We start from the raw sequence: 17,383 nt of genomic DNA on the forward strand, positions 1-17,383 counted from the left end.
GTTTTGGTCACTACTTCCAGGTCATGATGTCCACTTTAGACACCAAGTTTTCATTCAAATTTACACCACCATCTTGGCAGGAAACGTCAAACGTCAACAGCGGCAGTTTTACGTCTTTGATGTTTAACGCTAAGTGTCTTAACAGTAGTTTTCCCAAGGAGTTAATGGTTTTAGACACGACTTCCAGGTCATGATGTGCACTCTGGACTTTGGAGACTGAGGTTTCATTTAAATTTTCACCGCCATCTTGGCAGGAAACGTTGAACGTCAACAGTGGAAGTTTCAATCTGTTTGCCGTATGAACTTCAATGGTTAACGTTAAGTGTATTAACTGTAGTTTTTCAAAGGAGCTAATTCAAGACTTCCAGGTCATGATGTCCACTTTGGACACCAAGGTTTCATTTAAATTTACAACGGCATCTTGGCAGGAAACGTTGAACATCTTCAAAGCTCCTTCAAAAGTGTTCTTCAAAAGTTTGTTTACAGTAGTTTTTCCCAAGGAGTTAATGTTTTTTGGTTGACTCCACTTTGGACACCAAGGTTTCATTTAAATTTAAGAAGACCATAAAGGCACAGCATGTATTCAGGCATGGACGCCACATGATTGATGATTTTCACTCGTTGTCCTCGTAGCTTTAGCAGCTGTAGTAGAACGACTGTTGTGTGTTAATTAAGTTTTAATAAGACAACTTGCTCAACTCGGCTTTTGTACTTCTATTTATATACTCTTTTTTTAGCTCATTTGTTTTGCGTAGGTAGATAAATTAGAACGATAGACGGTAGTTAGCTAAACAGATGGCAGACAGCTACATGGCTAAATAAGTAGACGCTACTTAGCTTCTTTAATAGATAGGCAGATTGATTGACAGGTAGCATACTTAGCGAGGTGGCTAAATATAATGCTAGTTAGCTTGCCCAGTAGTTAGTTAGATGGATAGATAGCTACATAAACACAAGTTAATGGTTTTTACAGACCATGAAGGCATAGCATGTATTCTGGATGTAGCATGGATGCTACGTGACTGACAGTTTTGCTCAGGTTCCACCCCTGCTCCTCCAGATATGCTTTACGATGATCAGATGCCACTTTGGGCTGTTTTTCACGAGCTTTAGCTTTAGCGGCCGTAGTATAGCGACTGTTGTGTGCGTTTGCCGCCGCGTCTTGTGCTGCGTCTCTGTTTAATGGCAGAGCAGTTAAATTTGGATCCAGTTACCGTTCTGAAGACAGAGCTTGTAAACAGTCGGCGTCAGCGTTCAAAGGGCTGTGTGGGTCTGACTGTGGTCAAATCTGAAGTTAATTATCTCGCTTCATTCACAACTGTTTCATTCACCTCAGAGCTGAACTGTTCTGTGTGTGTGTGTGTGTGTGTGTGTGTGTGTTCCCCATTCAACAGCAGTGAGTCACTTCCAGCAGCAATCGCTGCAGCTGCCGGATCATTTAACGTTTTGAAGGAGTCCAACATTCAGTCCTTTCTGCAGAGAGGAACCAGACCTCAGGAAGTCCAGGTGAGATTTACAAACAGATGACTTTTAGGGCCGCACACACGAGAAAGAGTTTTACAAGAATGGGCAAAGATTTGTAGCATATCTGCATATCTGTTTTTTTTTTTTTTTTTTTTTGTTATCCACACAGAACTGGCATTTGTGGGGTAGCACAAAAACGCTATTTGTGGAAAACGAGACACCAATATCTAAAACATGGCCTTTCACAAGTTTTCGTGTGTACAACCAATAACTTCTTCTATTTGGAGTATGTTTGGTTTGTTCCTGTAATTGTAGACATATATATATGTATATGTATATGTATATGTATATGTATATGTATATGTATATACATATACATTTACATATAGGATCTATACTAAAGCAGAGATGATGGATTTTCTATGGTGCTGATTTAAAGAAATCAAGTCACCCAATCGATCATTGATGCCAATTTCTCAGCCCATGTTTTTAGCTTGATTTCTTCCATCTATTAAGATATAATTACAATTTTCAATACATATAAAGCATAAACTAAATCTTAAAAACATAAAACAGGTCATCAAAAAACTAAAAAATTGACTTTTGGATTAAAAAAGTTAAGTTTTAAGCAACATTTATCAAGTTTCTGAGACCAAAATTGACTCATTTTGAATTGGCCCGATTAATAGATAATAATTGGTCTATATCGAGCCAAGCATGGCTGCTACAGCGCCACATACAGGCCTGGCATATGTACTGTACCTCAGTGTTTGGAGAGTATGAAGACATTTCTTCTGAAAAGTTCTGTATTATCCATGTGGATCAGATCTAACACTCACTCACTCACTCTGTGACACATAAGAAAAACCGAAGCGGCTCTCGTCCGGCTGGACCGGGAAGTGACACGCCGACTCCAGCTGGTGAAGCTGCTTTGATCCCAAAAAAAACACTCACACCTCCCCCCTCCCCCAGTCCACCCTGTCCTGTCCCGTGCCACCTCCATCACCTCTGCAGGGTCAGGCAGATTAACCTCCTGTTTCCTGCAGTGAGGGAAGGGGGGGGTGGGGGGGGCGGCTTTAGTTTGAAGTGAAATGGAGGGTGAAAGCGTTTTCCGGCCAGAAGTTTGGAGTGGCGAGGAGAGACGTCGGGGTCAACCACAGGTGCATTTTGGGAAGTTTTGGTGTAGCTTTGAGTTGCCTTTTTGGCTATTTATGATATCAATCAGTCAGACTTTATTTATGTCTCACCATTCATTCAACTCACAACAAGTGCTTTATGGGATAAAATTAACAACAAATAACCCCCAAGAACCATCAACCATCGACCCTCCAACACATAAGATTAACACATTAATATTCAAACGTAAGCAGAAATGAGGAAAGGCTGTCATAAATCTGCCAAAATCAGCAAATAGGGAAACAACAGAATATTAAAATACGTAAATATTATTAGATAAAATGAAAAATAAACAATATTCTCATAAAGGTTAATAAAAAAAGCTGTGTACTGATGAGGTAAAACTGACTAGCTAAAGCTAAAACGATAAAAAAAAAAACTAAAACATAACGGTCGACAAAATAATAGAAGATGCAATTAAAAAGACTAAAAATTAGTTATAAGCAGACTGAAAAGTTGAAGAAAATTTAATCAAAATTAATCAAAATTGCACGTTGATGGAGGCCTAATAGTAGCATGTAAATACAGAAGGGGATCGGTCCTAGAACTGAACCTTGTGGTACACCACACCTCACCAATACCCACACATAAACACAGCAGCACTAGCGCTAGCACTAGCGGTAGCGGTAGTGGTAGCAGTAGGAGTAGCAGTAGTGGTAGCAGTAGCGGTAGCACTAGCAGTAATGCTGTCATGAATCAGCAACTAGGGAAACAACAGAATATTTAAAATACAAAAATATTATTAAATTAAAACAAAAATAGACAATATTTTCAAAAATCTTGATAAAACTGCTAAAAAAAACATAGTAAAACATTACAGTAAACAAAATAATAGAATATACTATTAAAAAGACTAAGAATGAGTTATAAGCAGACTGAAAAGTTGAAGAAAATTAATAGTTTTTGATGAAAAATGCACATTGATGGAGGCCCAATAGTAGCATGTATACAGAAGAGGATCGGTCCTAGAACTGAACCTTGTGGTACACCACACCTCACCAATACACACACACATAAACACCATTTTTAGCATCTTTATAAAATTGTTTTCACTTGTTTCTCTGCTGCAGGTTGTGGTGACGGATGAGGACGTCGGTGGAGACAGACTTGACGAGGACAATGTTAAAGAATTGAGACGAGTTTGCTCCTCGGGACAAATATTTCCTCATCTGAAACTGTGAAAACAAAATGGCTGCTGTCAGCGTGTGGTGGTCGTGGCTGCTAGCCGTGACGGCGGCAGCGGCATTGGCCGTCTCCGGCGGGACGTTGGTTGTGGTAAACTCGGGCGTGGAGGTCACCAGGGGGCGCTCAGTGTTCGTCACGCAGAAGGAGCTGAAGATCGACGTGGATCCGACGGCAGACTGTAAAGTGGAGGTGGTGATGAACGAGCCAGTCACGCAGAGAGTGGGGAGGCTAACACCTCAGGTGAGGCTAACAGCTAACACCTCAGGTGAGGCTAACACCTCAGGTGAGGCTAACACCTCAGGTGAGGCTAACGGCTAACACCTCAGGTGAGGCTAACAGCTAACACCTCAGGTGAGGCTAACACCTCAGGTGAGGCTAACACCTCAGGTGAGGCTAACGGCTAACACCTCAGGTGAGGCTATCACCTCATGAGGACACTAGTAGTAGTAGTAGAAGTAGTAGTGGTAGCAGTTGAAGTAGAAGTAGTAGTAGTAGTAGCTGTTGTAGTAGTAGTAGTAGCTGTTGAAGTAGTAGTAGTAGCAGTTGAAGTAGAAGTAGTAGTAGCAGTTGAAGTAGAAGTAGTAGTAGTAGTAGCAGTTGAAGTAGTAGTAGTAGCAGTAGCACTAGAAGTAGCAGTAGTAGTAGTAATAGTAGCAGTTGAAGTAGTAGTAGTAGTTTAAGTCGAAGTAGTAGTAGTAGTAGGAGTAGCAGTTGAAGTTGAAGTAGAAGTAGAAGTAGTAGTAGTTGAAGTGGAAGTAGTAGCAGTAGTAGTAGTAGCAGTTGACGTTGAAGTAGACGTAGTTGTAGTAGAAGTAGAAGTAATAGTAGTTGTAGAAGTAGAAGTAGAAGTAGTAGCAGTAGTAGATGTAGTAGTAAAATTAGTTGTAGTAGTAGTAGAATTAGAAGTAGTAGCAGTAGTAGATGTAGTTGTAGTAGTAGAAGTAGTAGCAGTAGTAGAAGTAGTTGTAGTAGTAGTAAAATTAGAAGTAGTACCAGTGGTAGAAGTAGTAGTAGTAGTTGAAGTAGAAGTCAAAGTAGTAGTAATAGTAGCTGAAGTAGTAGCAGTAGCGATAGCAGTAGCACTAGTGGTAGCGGTAGGAGTAGCAGTAGCAGTAGCAGTAGTAGTAGCAGTAGCACTAGCAGTAGTAGTAGTAGCAGTAGCAGTATCAGTAGCACTAGAGGTAGCAGTAGGAGTAGCAGTAGTAGTAGCGGTAGCACTAGCAGTAGTAGTAGTAGCAGTAGTATTAAGTAAGTACACTGCTCTGTGTTGTTTGCAGGTGTTCGACTGCAGTTTCCTCGAGGACGAAGTCAAATATGTCCACAACGGGAGTCCACTGCTGGACGAGGACACAGTGATGCTCAGAGTCTACAGGTTTGTGTCCTGGACTAGCATGTTTTTTCGATGCTAATTGAAGGCTACGTAGCTTCTCCAACGCAACACTTTTTAACTGTGGCGCCGTGTGTTGTGTCTGTGGAGGTTCACGTCTTCGGACACACTGGTGGAGACGGTGGTTCTGCCCGTGCGGGTCCTGGACTCGCGGGGTTCCGGTGTGGTGGAGCTGGGCAGCGTTCCTCTGGTGGTTCCTCAGTTCTACGCTTTGTCCAACGCCATTGACGGCTCCGTGCTGCGCATCGTTCCCACTTCGGACGACGCGATCTGCACCGTCAGGCTCTTGACCGCCGACACCAACGTCCCTGCGCTGGGTCAACTGGTGAGGGAGGAGGACGCCGCGCTGAGGAAAGGTACGTGACATTCAGCGATTGACCTTTCAAGGCTGGTTTTCCACTAACAGGCAGTAGGGGGCAGTAGAGACAGCCCCCCATCGCCCCACAACAACACAATGCTGGAATAGTCATCTTTTCACTGAAGGTAGAAAACTGTTTTTAGAGCGTCCAATAGAACTGCCCGCTCTTTCTGAAGTGCCTGTGATTAGTCGATTTCATCCTAGGTTAAAAAAATGTTTAATCGGTGTTTCCCAAACCTGGAAAAAAAAAGTTTATAATAGTGCTGGGCACTTTAGCGGCGTTTCCATGACAACTGACTGGGAAAAGGGAGTTTTTTATTCAAATTTTGGAAAAACATTTTTTACTTTTTTTTGACAAATTTAGGAAAAAAAAAATTTTGGACTTTTTTTTACAAGTTTTGGACGACATGCCGCGGTATAACTTTTTTTCAAATTTTGGGCAATTTTTTTTGGACTTTTTTTGACACAATTTGGATGACATTTTTTTTTACTTTTTTTTCAAATTTTGGACGACATACCACGGTATGCCTTTTTTTTTTTTGGACGACATACCACGGTATGACTTTTTGTCAAATTTTGGTCAAAAAAATTTTTTATACAAATTTTTGACTACATTTCTCTTAACTTTTTTTGAAACATTTTGGACGACATCAACATACCACGGTATGACTTTTTTTTTCAAATTTTGGAAAAAAAATGTTTTGACTTTTTTTGACAAATTTTGGACAACATGACTTTTGACTTTTTTTCAAATTTTGGAAAACATTTTCTTTTACTATTTTTCACAAATTTTGGACGACATACCGCTGTATGACTTTTTTTTCAAATTTTGGGACGACATATCAGGGTATGACTTATTTTTCAAATTTGTGAAAAAAATGTTTTTTAAATTTTTTTGACAAATTTTAGACAACATACCCACTATGACTTTTTTTCAAATTTTGAAATTTTTTTTTTTTTTACTTCCTTTTCGAATTTTGGACGACATACAAAACATACATTTCAAATTTGTTAAAAAAAAAATGTGCCCACGGAGCTGACTGATAAACGCCGCCTGTACTCCGGTCCCCCGGCACGTAAACATGACGTCACGCGCGTCCTTTTCCGATCAGTCGTCATGGAAACGCGTCATGCGTTAACGTGCGTTAACATTGACGCCGTTAATGTGCTCCTCTGTGTCTAGGCAGAGAGACGACGGCGCTCTGTCCCGGAAACAAACCCTGTCTTCACGGCACCAAGGAGGTCCGTTTCCTCAAAACCGGCTGCCAGGACTTCCTGAGCTCGGGTCTGAAGTACCAGCACCTGAGTCCGCCGTCCCCGGAGATCGACTACATCCCCGTCAGGGTGGAGCTGAGGGAGCGCACCACCAGGACGCTGCTGGAGGTACGACGCACGCGCTCTTCACCTGAGTGAAACTTTGTCGGGAAACTTTCAGGGAAGATTTTTGCTTTTTGCTGCTGACGTAAAACAACTGCATGTGGATTTGAGTCCAAGTGAGATCAGCATCGACGGCAGGTTTATTGGCAGTGGGGAAGGTGACGTCGCACTTCCGCGCTCTGTTCTCGGCTCTGACGACGTGTCAACGGCATAAAAGGATCGACTAAATGTTACAACCGTGAAAAAAGAAAGAAAAGCATTATTTCCTCTTGTTAACACTATATTAGACACGTGTCTTTCTTACAAAGACCTGTCATTTTTAACACATCTGATTGTGTATTTGGGGGTTATCACTGGCACCGCAATCATCGCAGTCAGCAGTAGTTGTTGTTGTTGTTGTTGTCAAAAGTAAGCAAACGGGAAGAGGAAAGAAACAAAAGGTTTCGAGAAGGAAAACGCGACAACTTTATCTCCGTCTCCGCCCGCAGACCGAGGCGGTGTGGCTGCCCGTGTTGATCCACGGCGCCGTGCAGAACCAGCCGCCGCGCGCCGCCTTCATGGCCTCCTTCATCCTGGAGGTGGACCAGTTCATCCTCACGCCGCTCACCACGGCGGCGCTGGACGCCGAGGACCACGAGACGCCGCGGGAGCGCTTGGTCTTCAACGTCACCGTCCCGCCGCCCGACGGCTACGTCACCCACCTGGACGACCACACCAAGCCCGTCGCGTCCTTCACCTGGACGGACCTGCACGAGATGAAGGTGGCCTACCAGCCGCCCAACAACAGCCAATCACAGCGCAGGAACTATGAGGTACCGAAACGTGGCTTTATGTCGTAAAAATGGAGGATAATACTGAGGATTTCAATGCAGAGGGAAAATTAAGAATAGATTAGAGAGCAGAAAGTATTACACCATGATATAAATTAAAGATAATATATATAAATAATGTGTGTATAAATATCAAAAGTACTAAAAGAGAATGTTTACATATGTAAACATATAAAGGTTACATATGAAGCAGAAGTAGAAGACATGGTAGTCGTAGTAGTAGTAGCAGTTGAATTAGTAGAAGTAGTAGTAGTAGTAGTTGAAGTAGAAGTAGTAGTAGTTGAAGTAGAAGTAGTAGTAGTTGTAGTAGAAGTAGTAGTTGAAGTAGAAGTAGTAGTAGTAGTTGAAGTAGTAGCAGTAGTTGTAGTAGAAGTAGAAGTAGCTGAAGTAGAAGTAGTAGTAGTAGTTGTAGTAGCAGTTGTAGTAGAAGTAGTAGTAGTTGAAGTAGAAGTAGTAGTAGTAGTTGTAGTAGCAGTTGAAGTAGTAGAAGTAGTAGTAGTAGTAGTTGAAGTAGAATTAGTAGTAGTAGTAGTTGTAGTAGAAGTAGTAGTAGTTGAAGTAGAAGTAGTAGTTGAAGTAGTAGTAGTAGTTGTAGTAGAAGTAGTAGTAGTAGTTGTAGTAGCAGTTGTAGTAGAAGTAGTAGTAGTTGAAGTAAAAGTAGTAGTAGTAGTTGTAGTTGCAGTTGAAGTAGTAGAAGTAGTAGTAGTAGTAGTTGAAGTAGAATTAGTAGTAGTTGTAGTAGAAGTAGTAGTAGTTGAAGTAGAAGTAGTAGTAGTTGTAGTAGAAGTAGTAGTTGAAGTAGAAGTAGTAGTAGTAGTTGAAGTAGTAGTAGCAGTTGTAGTAGAAGTAGTAGTAGCTGAAGTAGAAGTAGTAGTAGTAGTTGAAGTAGAAGTAGTAGTAGTAGTTGTAGTAGCAGTTGTAGTAGAAGAACTAGTAGTAGCAGTTGAAGTTGAAGTAGTAGTAGAAGTAGTAGTTGAAGTAGAAGTAGTAGTTGAAGTAGAAGTAGTAGTTGAAGTAGTAGTAGCAGTTGAAGTTGAAGTAGTAGTAGAAGTAGTAGTTGAAGTAGAAGTAGTAGTTGAAGTAGAAGTAGTAGTAGTAGTAGTAGTAGCAGTTGAAGTTGAAGTAGTAGTAGAAGTAGTAGTTGAAGTAGAAGTAGTAGTTGAAGTAGAAGTAGTAGTAGTAGTAGTAGTAGCAGTTGAAGTTGAAGTAGTAGTAGTTGAAGTAGAAGTAGTAGCAGTTGATGAAGAATTCGTATTAGTTGTAGAAGTAGTTGTAGTAGTAGTAGTAGAAGTAGTAGCAGTGCTAGTAGTAGTAGTCGCAGTAGCAGTAGTAGTAGCAGTTGTAGTAGCAGTAGCAGTAGTTGCACTAGCGGTAGCGGTAGCACTAGCAGTAGTAGTAGTAGCAGTAGTGTAAGTACACTAAAAGAGAATGTTTACATATGTTACACACTTAAATTAGGACCTTAAAATAAAATCAGAGGGAACATGTATGACTTAATCTACATAAAAAAATAATAAATTACATTTAAAGTACTTTTTAAATCTATTTAAATATTATATATTTTATATATATATATATATAAAAACTAAAACTAAAACTAAATAGACTCCATAAAATTTAAATACGGACATAACATTTTAAATTAGATAAGATAAGTGGTCAATTTTATGACGAATAAATAAATAATAAACATCCATTTTAACATCTAGAAATATACAATATGGAAAATATTCAATATTACCATAAGAAAAAAATACAATATAATTTGCAGTATACTCAGTAACTAAGCAGAATATATACAGCATGAACAAACTTGGGGCACAATGAGCTAAACTAGGTGTAAAAGTATGACTAATTTAAAATATTTAAATGATTTGTGTGTTGTTTTTATTGTCAGGTGGAGTTCCAGGCTATAGACGGTTCATATATGACCAGTCCACCCATCATGGTTCACATCTCCATCAGGACGACAGACACAAACGCACCCAGAGTCTCCTGGAACATGGGTATGTACACAATGTTCTGATATAAAACACTACAAATAAAACACAACTTCTCAATTCTCAAATTACTACTTTAATCCTGTGTTTTCATTGCATTTCCTGTTTAATTTTGGTGAGACCTTTTCTGTTTCCCCACTTCCTGGTTTGGTTTTCCCTCCATTTTCCTGACCACGCCCACTTAATGTCCCTGCTGTTTTCACCTGGTCAACCTGTATATAAACAGTACAGCACAAGTTACTGTAAGACTAGCTTTGTTTGTTTTGTTTGCTAACTTCCTACTGTTTTCCCAAATGTTTGCATCTTGATTTTCTTTGACACGGTTGGTATTTTACTTCACTTTTATATTATCTGCTTTATTTTCTCGTTTAATCGAGTTAATACTTTACTGTGTGTGTCTTTGCCTGCCTGTTTGTGGGAAAGCATTTGTATTTTTAGCTAATAGCATGTTTTTCTGACTGTGTAGCAGTGTAGTTGCTAGCTTGAGCAGAAGTAGTAGTAGTAGTAGTAGTAGTAGTAGTAGTAGTAGAAGTAGTAGTAGAAGTAGTAGAAGTAGTAGAAATAGTGGCAGGGGTAGAAGTAGTAGTAGTAGTAGCAGTAGTAGTAGAAGTATTGGCGATGGTAGTAGTAGCAGTAGCAGTAGTAGTAGCAAGTACTTACACTGAGTACTTAATAATACCATTACAGCTCAAATATATCCTTGAAAACAAGTTTAATTTGACTCACCGTGAACAAAATACAACATTAGATACAATTGCTGCTGTTTAAACATTTACATTCTCCTCCTAAAGTATTGGGAGAGTGATGACTGTGTTTAAAAGTAGTAGTAGTAGTACTAGTAGTAGTAGAAGTAGTAGCAGTAGTAGCAGCAGTAGTGGTCGTAGTGATAGTAGCAGTAGTAGTAGTAGTAGAAGTAGTAGAAGTAGTAGAAGTAGTGCCAGTGGTAGTAGTAGCAGTAGTAGTAGTAGAAGTAGTAGCAAGTACTAACACTGAGTACTTAATAATACCATTACACCAAATATATATCCTTGAAAACAAGTTTAATTTGCCTCACTGTGAACAAAATACAACATTAGATACTATAGCTGCTGTTTAAACATTTACATTCTCCTCCTTGAGTTTGTTTAGTAGTAGTAGTAGAAGTAGTAGCAGTAGTAGCAGCAGTAGTAGTAGTCGTAGTGATAGTAGCAGTAGTAGAAGTAGTAGCAAGTATTAACACTGAGTACTTAATACCATTACAGCTCAAATATATCCTTTGAAAACATGTTTAATTTGCCTCACCGTGAACAAAATACAAAATTAGATACTATTGCTGCTGTTTAAACATTAACATTCTACTCCTAAAGTATAGAAAGAGTGATGACTGTGTTTAAAAAAGTGTTAAAAACATCTCATGGTGTTATTTAATCTCCCTGTGGTTCCAGGTCTGGATCTGTTGGAGGGTCAGTCCCGACCAATCACCTGGGAGGAGCTGCAGATCGTCGACAATGACAACATTGACGCCGTTTACCTGGTGGCCGTGGACGGTCCTCTACACGGACGTCTCAGTGTCAGAGGTCAGGGGGTCAGGGGTCAATGCAATTATATTATATTATGTTATATTATATTATGAAAATGAGGATGTTTTGGATGGTAACAACAGTCATTACATACAGCAGTGACGGTCATGTTTGTGTTAACTTTGAATGGTTGTGTTTTTGGGTTGAATGACAGTTTGTTTTTCCTTGTGTATGGTTTCACTTGTTTTGGGATTAATGGTTGGGTTGGGATTGAATGGTTGTGTTTATATGGTTTGGTTGACTTTGAGTGGTTGTGTTTGAATGACTGTATTAATGTGTGTTGGTTGGGTTAGGATGGCAGTATTTATATGGTTTGGTTGGGTTTATATTGTTGAGTTTAAATGGCACTGTTTCTTTGGTTGAGTTAAGTTTAAATGGTTGAGTTGGGTTTTAATGGCTGTGTTAATATTGTTGAATGTGAATGGTGGTGTTTCTTTGGTTGAGTAGAGTTTAAATGGTTTAGTTGGGTGTGAATGGTTGGGTTTGAATGGCTTTATCAATATGGTTTGGTTAGGTTTGAATGAATGGCTGTATTTGTATGGTGGCTATTGGGTTTCATGGTTGAGTTGAGTTGGGTTTGAATGGCTGTGTTTGTATTGTTGAATTTAAATGGCAGTGGTTGGGTTTGAATGGCAGTATTAATGTATTGGTTGGGTTAGGATGGCTGTATTTATATGGTTTCGTTGGGTTTGAATGGTTGGGTTTATATTGTTGAGTTTAAATGGCACTGTTTCTTTGGTTGAGTTAAGTTAGTATGGTTTGGTTGGGTTTGAATGGCTGTGTTTACATGGTTTGGTTGGGTTTGAATGGTTGGGTTTGAATGGCTGTTTACATGGTTTGGTTGGGTTTGAATGGCTGTGTTTATCTGGTTTGGTTGGGTTTGAATGGTTGGGTTTGAATGGCTGTGTTTACATGGTTTGGTTGGGTTTGAATGGTTGGGTTTGAATGGCTGTGTTTACATGGTTTGGTTGGGTTTGAAAGGCTGTTTTTACATAGTTTGTTTGGGTTTGAATGGCTGTGTTTACATGGTTTGGTTGGGTTTGAATGGCTGTGTTTACATGGTTTGTGTGGGTTTGAAAGGCTGTTTTTACATAGTTTGTTTGGGTTTGAAAGGCTGTTTTTACATAGTTTGTTTGGGTTTGAATGGCTGTGTTTACATGGTTTGGTTGGGTTTGAATGGTTGGGTTTGAATGGCTGTATTTTTATGATTTGGTTGACTTTGAATGATTGGATTTCAATGGCTGTGTTTGTATCGTTGAATTTAAATGGCAGTGGTTGGGTTTGAGTGGCAGTGTTTACATGGTTTGGTTGACTTTGAATGGCTGTATGGTTTGGTTGACTTTGAATGGTTGGATGGCTGTGTTTATATCGTTGCATTTAAATGACGGTGTTTCTTTGGTTGAGTAGTTTAAATGGTTTGGTTGACTTTGAGTGGTTGGGTTTGAATTAATGGCTGTATTTGTATGGTGGAGTTTTGGGTTTAATGGTTGAGATGAGTTGGGTTTGAATGGCTGTGTTTATATTGTAGAATTTAAATGGCGGTGTTTCTTTGGTTGAGTCAAGTTTATATGGTTTGGTTGGGTTTGAATGGCTGTGTTTATATGGTTTGGTTGACTTAGAATGGTTGGGTTTGAATGGTTGGGTTTATATTGTTGCGTTTAAATGGCACTGTTTCTTTGGTTGAGTTAAGTTTAAATGGTTGGGTTGGGTTTGAATGGTTTAGATGTTTATGTGTCAATGGTTGTTTGGTTTGAAAAAATTTTTTTCCACTCCTGTTCATAATTTCTTTACTTAAAAAAACTCTAAAAACAACTTCTTCAAACCGTCACGTACCAAACCCACGGTTTAGCTGAGCTTCACTGTGCACACGCTCCGACTCTTTGATCCTGTGCTGGTATTCCGACAGGAACACCGCTCTGGGAATCCCCCAGAGAGCGTCGTCTGGCCTTTTCCGCCCTTTTTCCTCCATGTGTCTCCCCGTCCGTCAGGCACCGTGGTGTGGCTGGGGAAGCATATGTCTAGTGGCCCTGCATGTGTTTTCTAATCAGGTGTAAAAACGCGGCCACGGCCATTTTGTTTGCCAGAGGCGCCGATGCCGCTGCTGCTGCTGCTGCTGCTGCAGCCGCCGTCGCTTCTCTTGTGCGTCCACGTCTGTCCCTTCCAGCCCAGAGCGTAGGGAGACGACTTCTTTGTCTCAAACGTGGAGCGGCACGGAGCAGATTGGAAGGACTTATGCCATTTCATGCCGCTGTGCACAGGGAGCAGATGTACTGTCCCCAAACAGGTTTTCATGCTACCAGCTAGGAAGAGGAGGGGTTGTGTGAGTGCAGCGGCCCCCCCCCCCCCCGAGGGGCTTCAGGCAAAAAGAGTTTTAACCTTTCATGGCTTTTACGTTTTTAACTGTATCGCAACACGGCCGCGTGTTTTCGGACTGATTCTACGTCAACAAAGCGGAATTAATTATATATTAAAAATCGCAACTTCAGCGAACGGTGATGTGAGAAGAGAAAAAAATAAGAAATAGTGTTTCTGTTACAGAGAAAACGAGCGAAATACAGTAATAATTAATAATATTGGACAGTACTATTTAAAGCAACGCTATGTCATTTTTGCTGGACACAAATTGCGACGAAAAGCCGACGTTTAATGATTTGAATTCGTTTTTAACCGAGTTTTTGAGTCACCAAATACATTTTTTTCAGCGTTTTACCAACAAATTATAGATTAAATGATTGGTTTTGTCCATTAAATACTATTTATTAGCTTATTAAGGATTGGTTCCAACCCCCACACGACGCTAATTTGGAGGATAAAGTGTTAGAAAATGGACGAGTGGATGTTTCTTTGGGGTGAAAATGGTACGAATTGGTGCCTCCTTTTGAGTTAAAGGTGCATTATGTAATAAATCTAAAGCAACTGGCCATAAAATCCTCCTAATATGTCACAGAGACTCAGGAATAATGTTCATATAACAAACTGAACTCACCAACAACAACAGTACAGACAAAATATTTGCATTAAAAATAATATTTTGCAGACTGCAAATCATGTTTATGTTTTGAAATCACCTACCGCCGTCTACCAATCATTGCAGTCAGTAGAGTCTCAGCTGCCGAGCAACCACGGGTTGCCAGTTACGTAAAAAAAAACGAAACCTAAAAGACCTCGGTGTTTTGAATTTGAATGTAGTAACCGTTTTTGGCCACATTCTTACATATGGCGCCTTTAATTCACTTTGAAGGAACATTTCTGGCATTTTTCAAGCACGATATTGTACTACTTGTTCTACGCCTACTTTTGATTGTGTCGGTTCAGAGTTGACAAAAGTTTGCTGCTGCACTCTGAGGCTTGTAAGGAGGCAGTTGGAGGTGGATCCTCCTCTGGGGTTGTACCTCAGGAGGACGACGCTGCTGCTGCTGCTGCTGCTGACCCTCGATGCTGCAGGGACAGTCACTGCAGGCGCCGTCCAACGCCTTCAGCCAAATGGACGGCTGCCTGTCCTGCCACAGATTCTATCTCACACACACACACACACACAGGAAGTCGTAGCAGCTCGTTTTCCCCCTGCATGGGCCTGTTGCCCAAAGCCACCTTTGGGCCCAATTACCAAGTTGTTTCCGTCACTTGGACCAGTCGGCCGGTTCCCCCTCGGTAAAGTCGCTAATGAGGTCCGGGCTCGCGACCGTTCGTCCCTCAATCTGTCTGCTGACCTTGCCCTTCTGTCGCTCTGGCACGCGGCGGCGCAGACAGGAAGCCTCCCGTCCTGGCAGCGGGACAGCCACCGGGACGGGGGAAGGAAACGCCACGCGTTTCAGCCCCACTGGTGTTCGCGGCACCGGCGCCAGCCAGCGCCTCCCGCTGCCTTTAGGCGCTAAGAGAAACGTGTTATTTTCAAGCGACAATGGCACAACGAGGGAGACGCGTGTGTCGGTGACGGTAATTGAATCAAAGTGCGAAAGTGTTGGCTGGGAATGCGAGTCGTCCGCTGACACGAACACATGTCTCTGCTGTTGACGTTAGCGCGGTGTATGGTGGCGACGAAGGCCGGGCCAGCAGCAGCAGCGGAGCTGACAGATGGACGTGGGCCACGTTTCATTAATGTAGGACAGAGACGAGCTTTTCATTCTCGTTCCGACTGAAACATCAACGTGTTCACACTCATTCTGTTAGGGGTGGAGGGGAAAAAATCGATTCACATAGGAATTGCGATTCTTATCATCCAAGATTCTGAATCGATTCATAAACTTCAAAAATCGATTAAAAAAAAAAAAAAAAAAAAAATTCTATTTTTGAGATTGAGGGTTAAGATTGAGGGTTAAAGGGACACTGTGTAGTATTTATGGGTTTATATAACCCAAAATCCACTTTTTTATACATATAATGTGCTCCTGCATTGTCTAGTCGCTGTATAATAGTTTTTGTTTCATTTTCGTAGTGTTTCAAAAAGTCATGTAAAATAACATGGTCGCGGGCCGCGGTTGCATAGCCACTGTTAGCAGAGAGACGCCATGTTTCTACCGGAGCCTGTAAGGACAAACGCGAGAGAACAAATCAAGCGTCTCTTTACTTGTAGCGGAAGTCCCGCCTCCACTCTCTCCGCTTCGTCTGCTACGGCCGCGGTAGCTCCGCCCTCTCCCTCGCCTCACGAACCTCATCTGCTGACACGGAGAAAGACGACGAGGACGACATTTAACCGGCTGCGGATACCGTAGCGCTCAGGGAAGGGAGGGGGTGAGCAGAGGAGCAGTTCTTTGTTGTAAATTTCAGCCTCTCCTCTAGATGGCACTATAAACTACTTACTTCACCTTTAAGCAAGGAATTGGAATTCACCCATCATGTAGTCTCATTCATTGATTGTGATTTCCCAGGCGGGAAGGCGTTCATGTTCCGCGTGCGGGACCTGCGGGACGGCGTGGTCGTCTACCACCACTCGGACAGCGACACCACGCGCGACCACGTCGTCTTCCGCATCAGCGACGGCCGCCACAGCATCCGCCACAAGTTCCCCATCAACGTCCTGCCCAAGGACGACTCGCCGCCGTTCCTCATCAACAACGTGGCGGTGGAGGTGCAGGAGGGCGGCGCCGTGAGGCTGGAGGAGTACATGCTGTTAGCCTCCGACCTGGACTCCAGCGACGACTACATCCTCTACAAGGTGGTCACTTTCCCCCGAGCTGGCCAGCTGGTCAGGAAGACCTCCACTCAGGATTCAGGTGAGGGTCGATCGAAGACGATGGAACTGTAGGGGGAGCAGTTCCCGGCCTCACTTTGCGGTGTCTTTTCTCCTCACGCAGGAGTTCCAGTGGACAGTTTCCTGCAGAGGGATCTTCTCCAGGGTCACATCTACTACCAGCACTCGGGAGACGAGCAGTTTGAGGACTCCTACGATGTCGTGCTGTCCGACAGCCACCAGCCGCCCAACCTCTCCCAGACATATGTAAGTCGAGCAATAATGGGTTTGTTTACACCACCATGTTGGCAGGAATTAAGGATTTCCTTCTCGTGTTTCCAGACAGTTGTGGTCCACGTCTTCCCGGTGAAGGACCAGCTCCCCGTGGAAGTGTCCGGCGGCGTTCGCTCTCTGACGGTGAAGGAGACGGACGTGGTGTACGTCACTCAGTCTCACCTGCACTTCACGGACCGAGAACATCCAGGCACTGACCTGACCTACGTCGTCACGCAGCCCTGCTTCAGCCCAATGCATCCTGGGTAAAGGAAGAGACCTTGAAGGCCAACTTCAACAACTCCAGAGCTTCCGAGTCTCCTGACCTGTTGATTCTCTCGTTTCCAGGCTGATGGACGCGGGACGTCTGTTCTACACCGACACCAGCAACGCCATGAAGAGAGACCACATGGTGCCGGTGTTAAAGTCCTTCACACAGGTTTGCACACGATAAAACAGTCAGAATGGATTGTGTTGCCAGTTAGAATCCTGACAGGTCAAGGGCTGGGGAACCTCTGAGCGAGGTTACCCAATCCCCGTTGTTCCGGTTGATTGGGTTTGTGTCAGGAAGGGCAACAAGAACTTACGAGGAACTGGAAATGAA

At 42.2% G+C, this 17,383-nt stretch overlaps 1 protein-coding gene across 1 annotated transcript in view; it reads left to right on the plus strand.

Moving 5' to 3' along the window:
• Positions 1-1,399: 1,399 nt before the first annotated feature.
• The window catches only part of frem1b (Fras1 related extracellular matrix 1b), a 43,493-nt gene continuing 27,509 nt past the window's right edge, over positions 1,400-17,383 (plus strand). The window contains exons 1-12 of the mRNA XM_083888480.1: positions 1,400-1,506; positions 3,711-4,065; positions 5,103-5,197; positions 5,303-5,568; positions 6,754-6,953; positions 7,436-7,759; positions 9,675-9,783; positions 11,202-11,333; positions 16,205-16,549; positions 16,631-16,773; positions 16,849-17,045; positions 17,128-17,218. Of these exons, the coding sequence (XP_083744606.1) occupies positions 3,829-4,065; positions 5,103-5,197; positions 5,303-5,568; positions 6,754-6,953; positions 7,436-7,759; positions 9,675-9,783; positions 11,202-11,333; positions 16,205-16,549; positions 16,631-16,773; positions 16,849-17,045; positions 17,128-17,218 (2,139 nt within the window). The 5' untranslated portion in view covers positions 1,400-1,506; positions 3,711-3,828. The remainder of the gene's footprint in view (positions 1,507-3,710; positions 4,066-5,102; positions 5,198-5,302; positions 5,569-6,753; positions 6,954-7,435; positions 7,760-9,674; positions 9,784-11,201; positions 11,334-16,204; positions 16,550-16,630; positions 16,774-16,848; positions 17,046-17,127; positions 17,219-17,383) is intronic.

Source organism: Microchirus variegatus, assembly GCF_963457635.1.
Source record: "Microchirus variegatus genome assembly, chromosome: 4".
NCBI lineage: Eukaryota > Metazoa > Chordata > Actinopteri > Pleuronectiformes > Soleidae > Microchirus > Microchirus variegatus.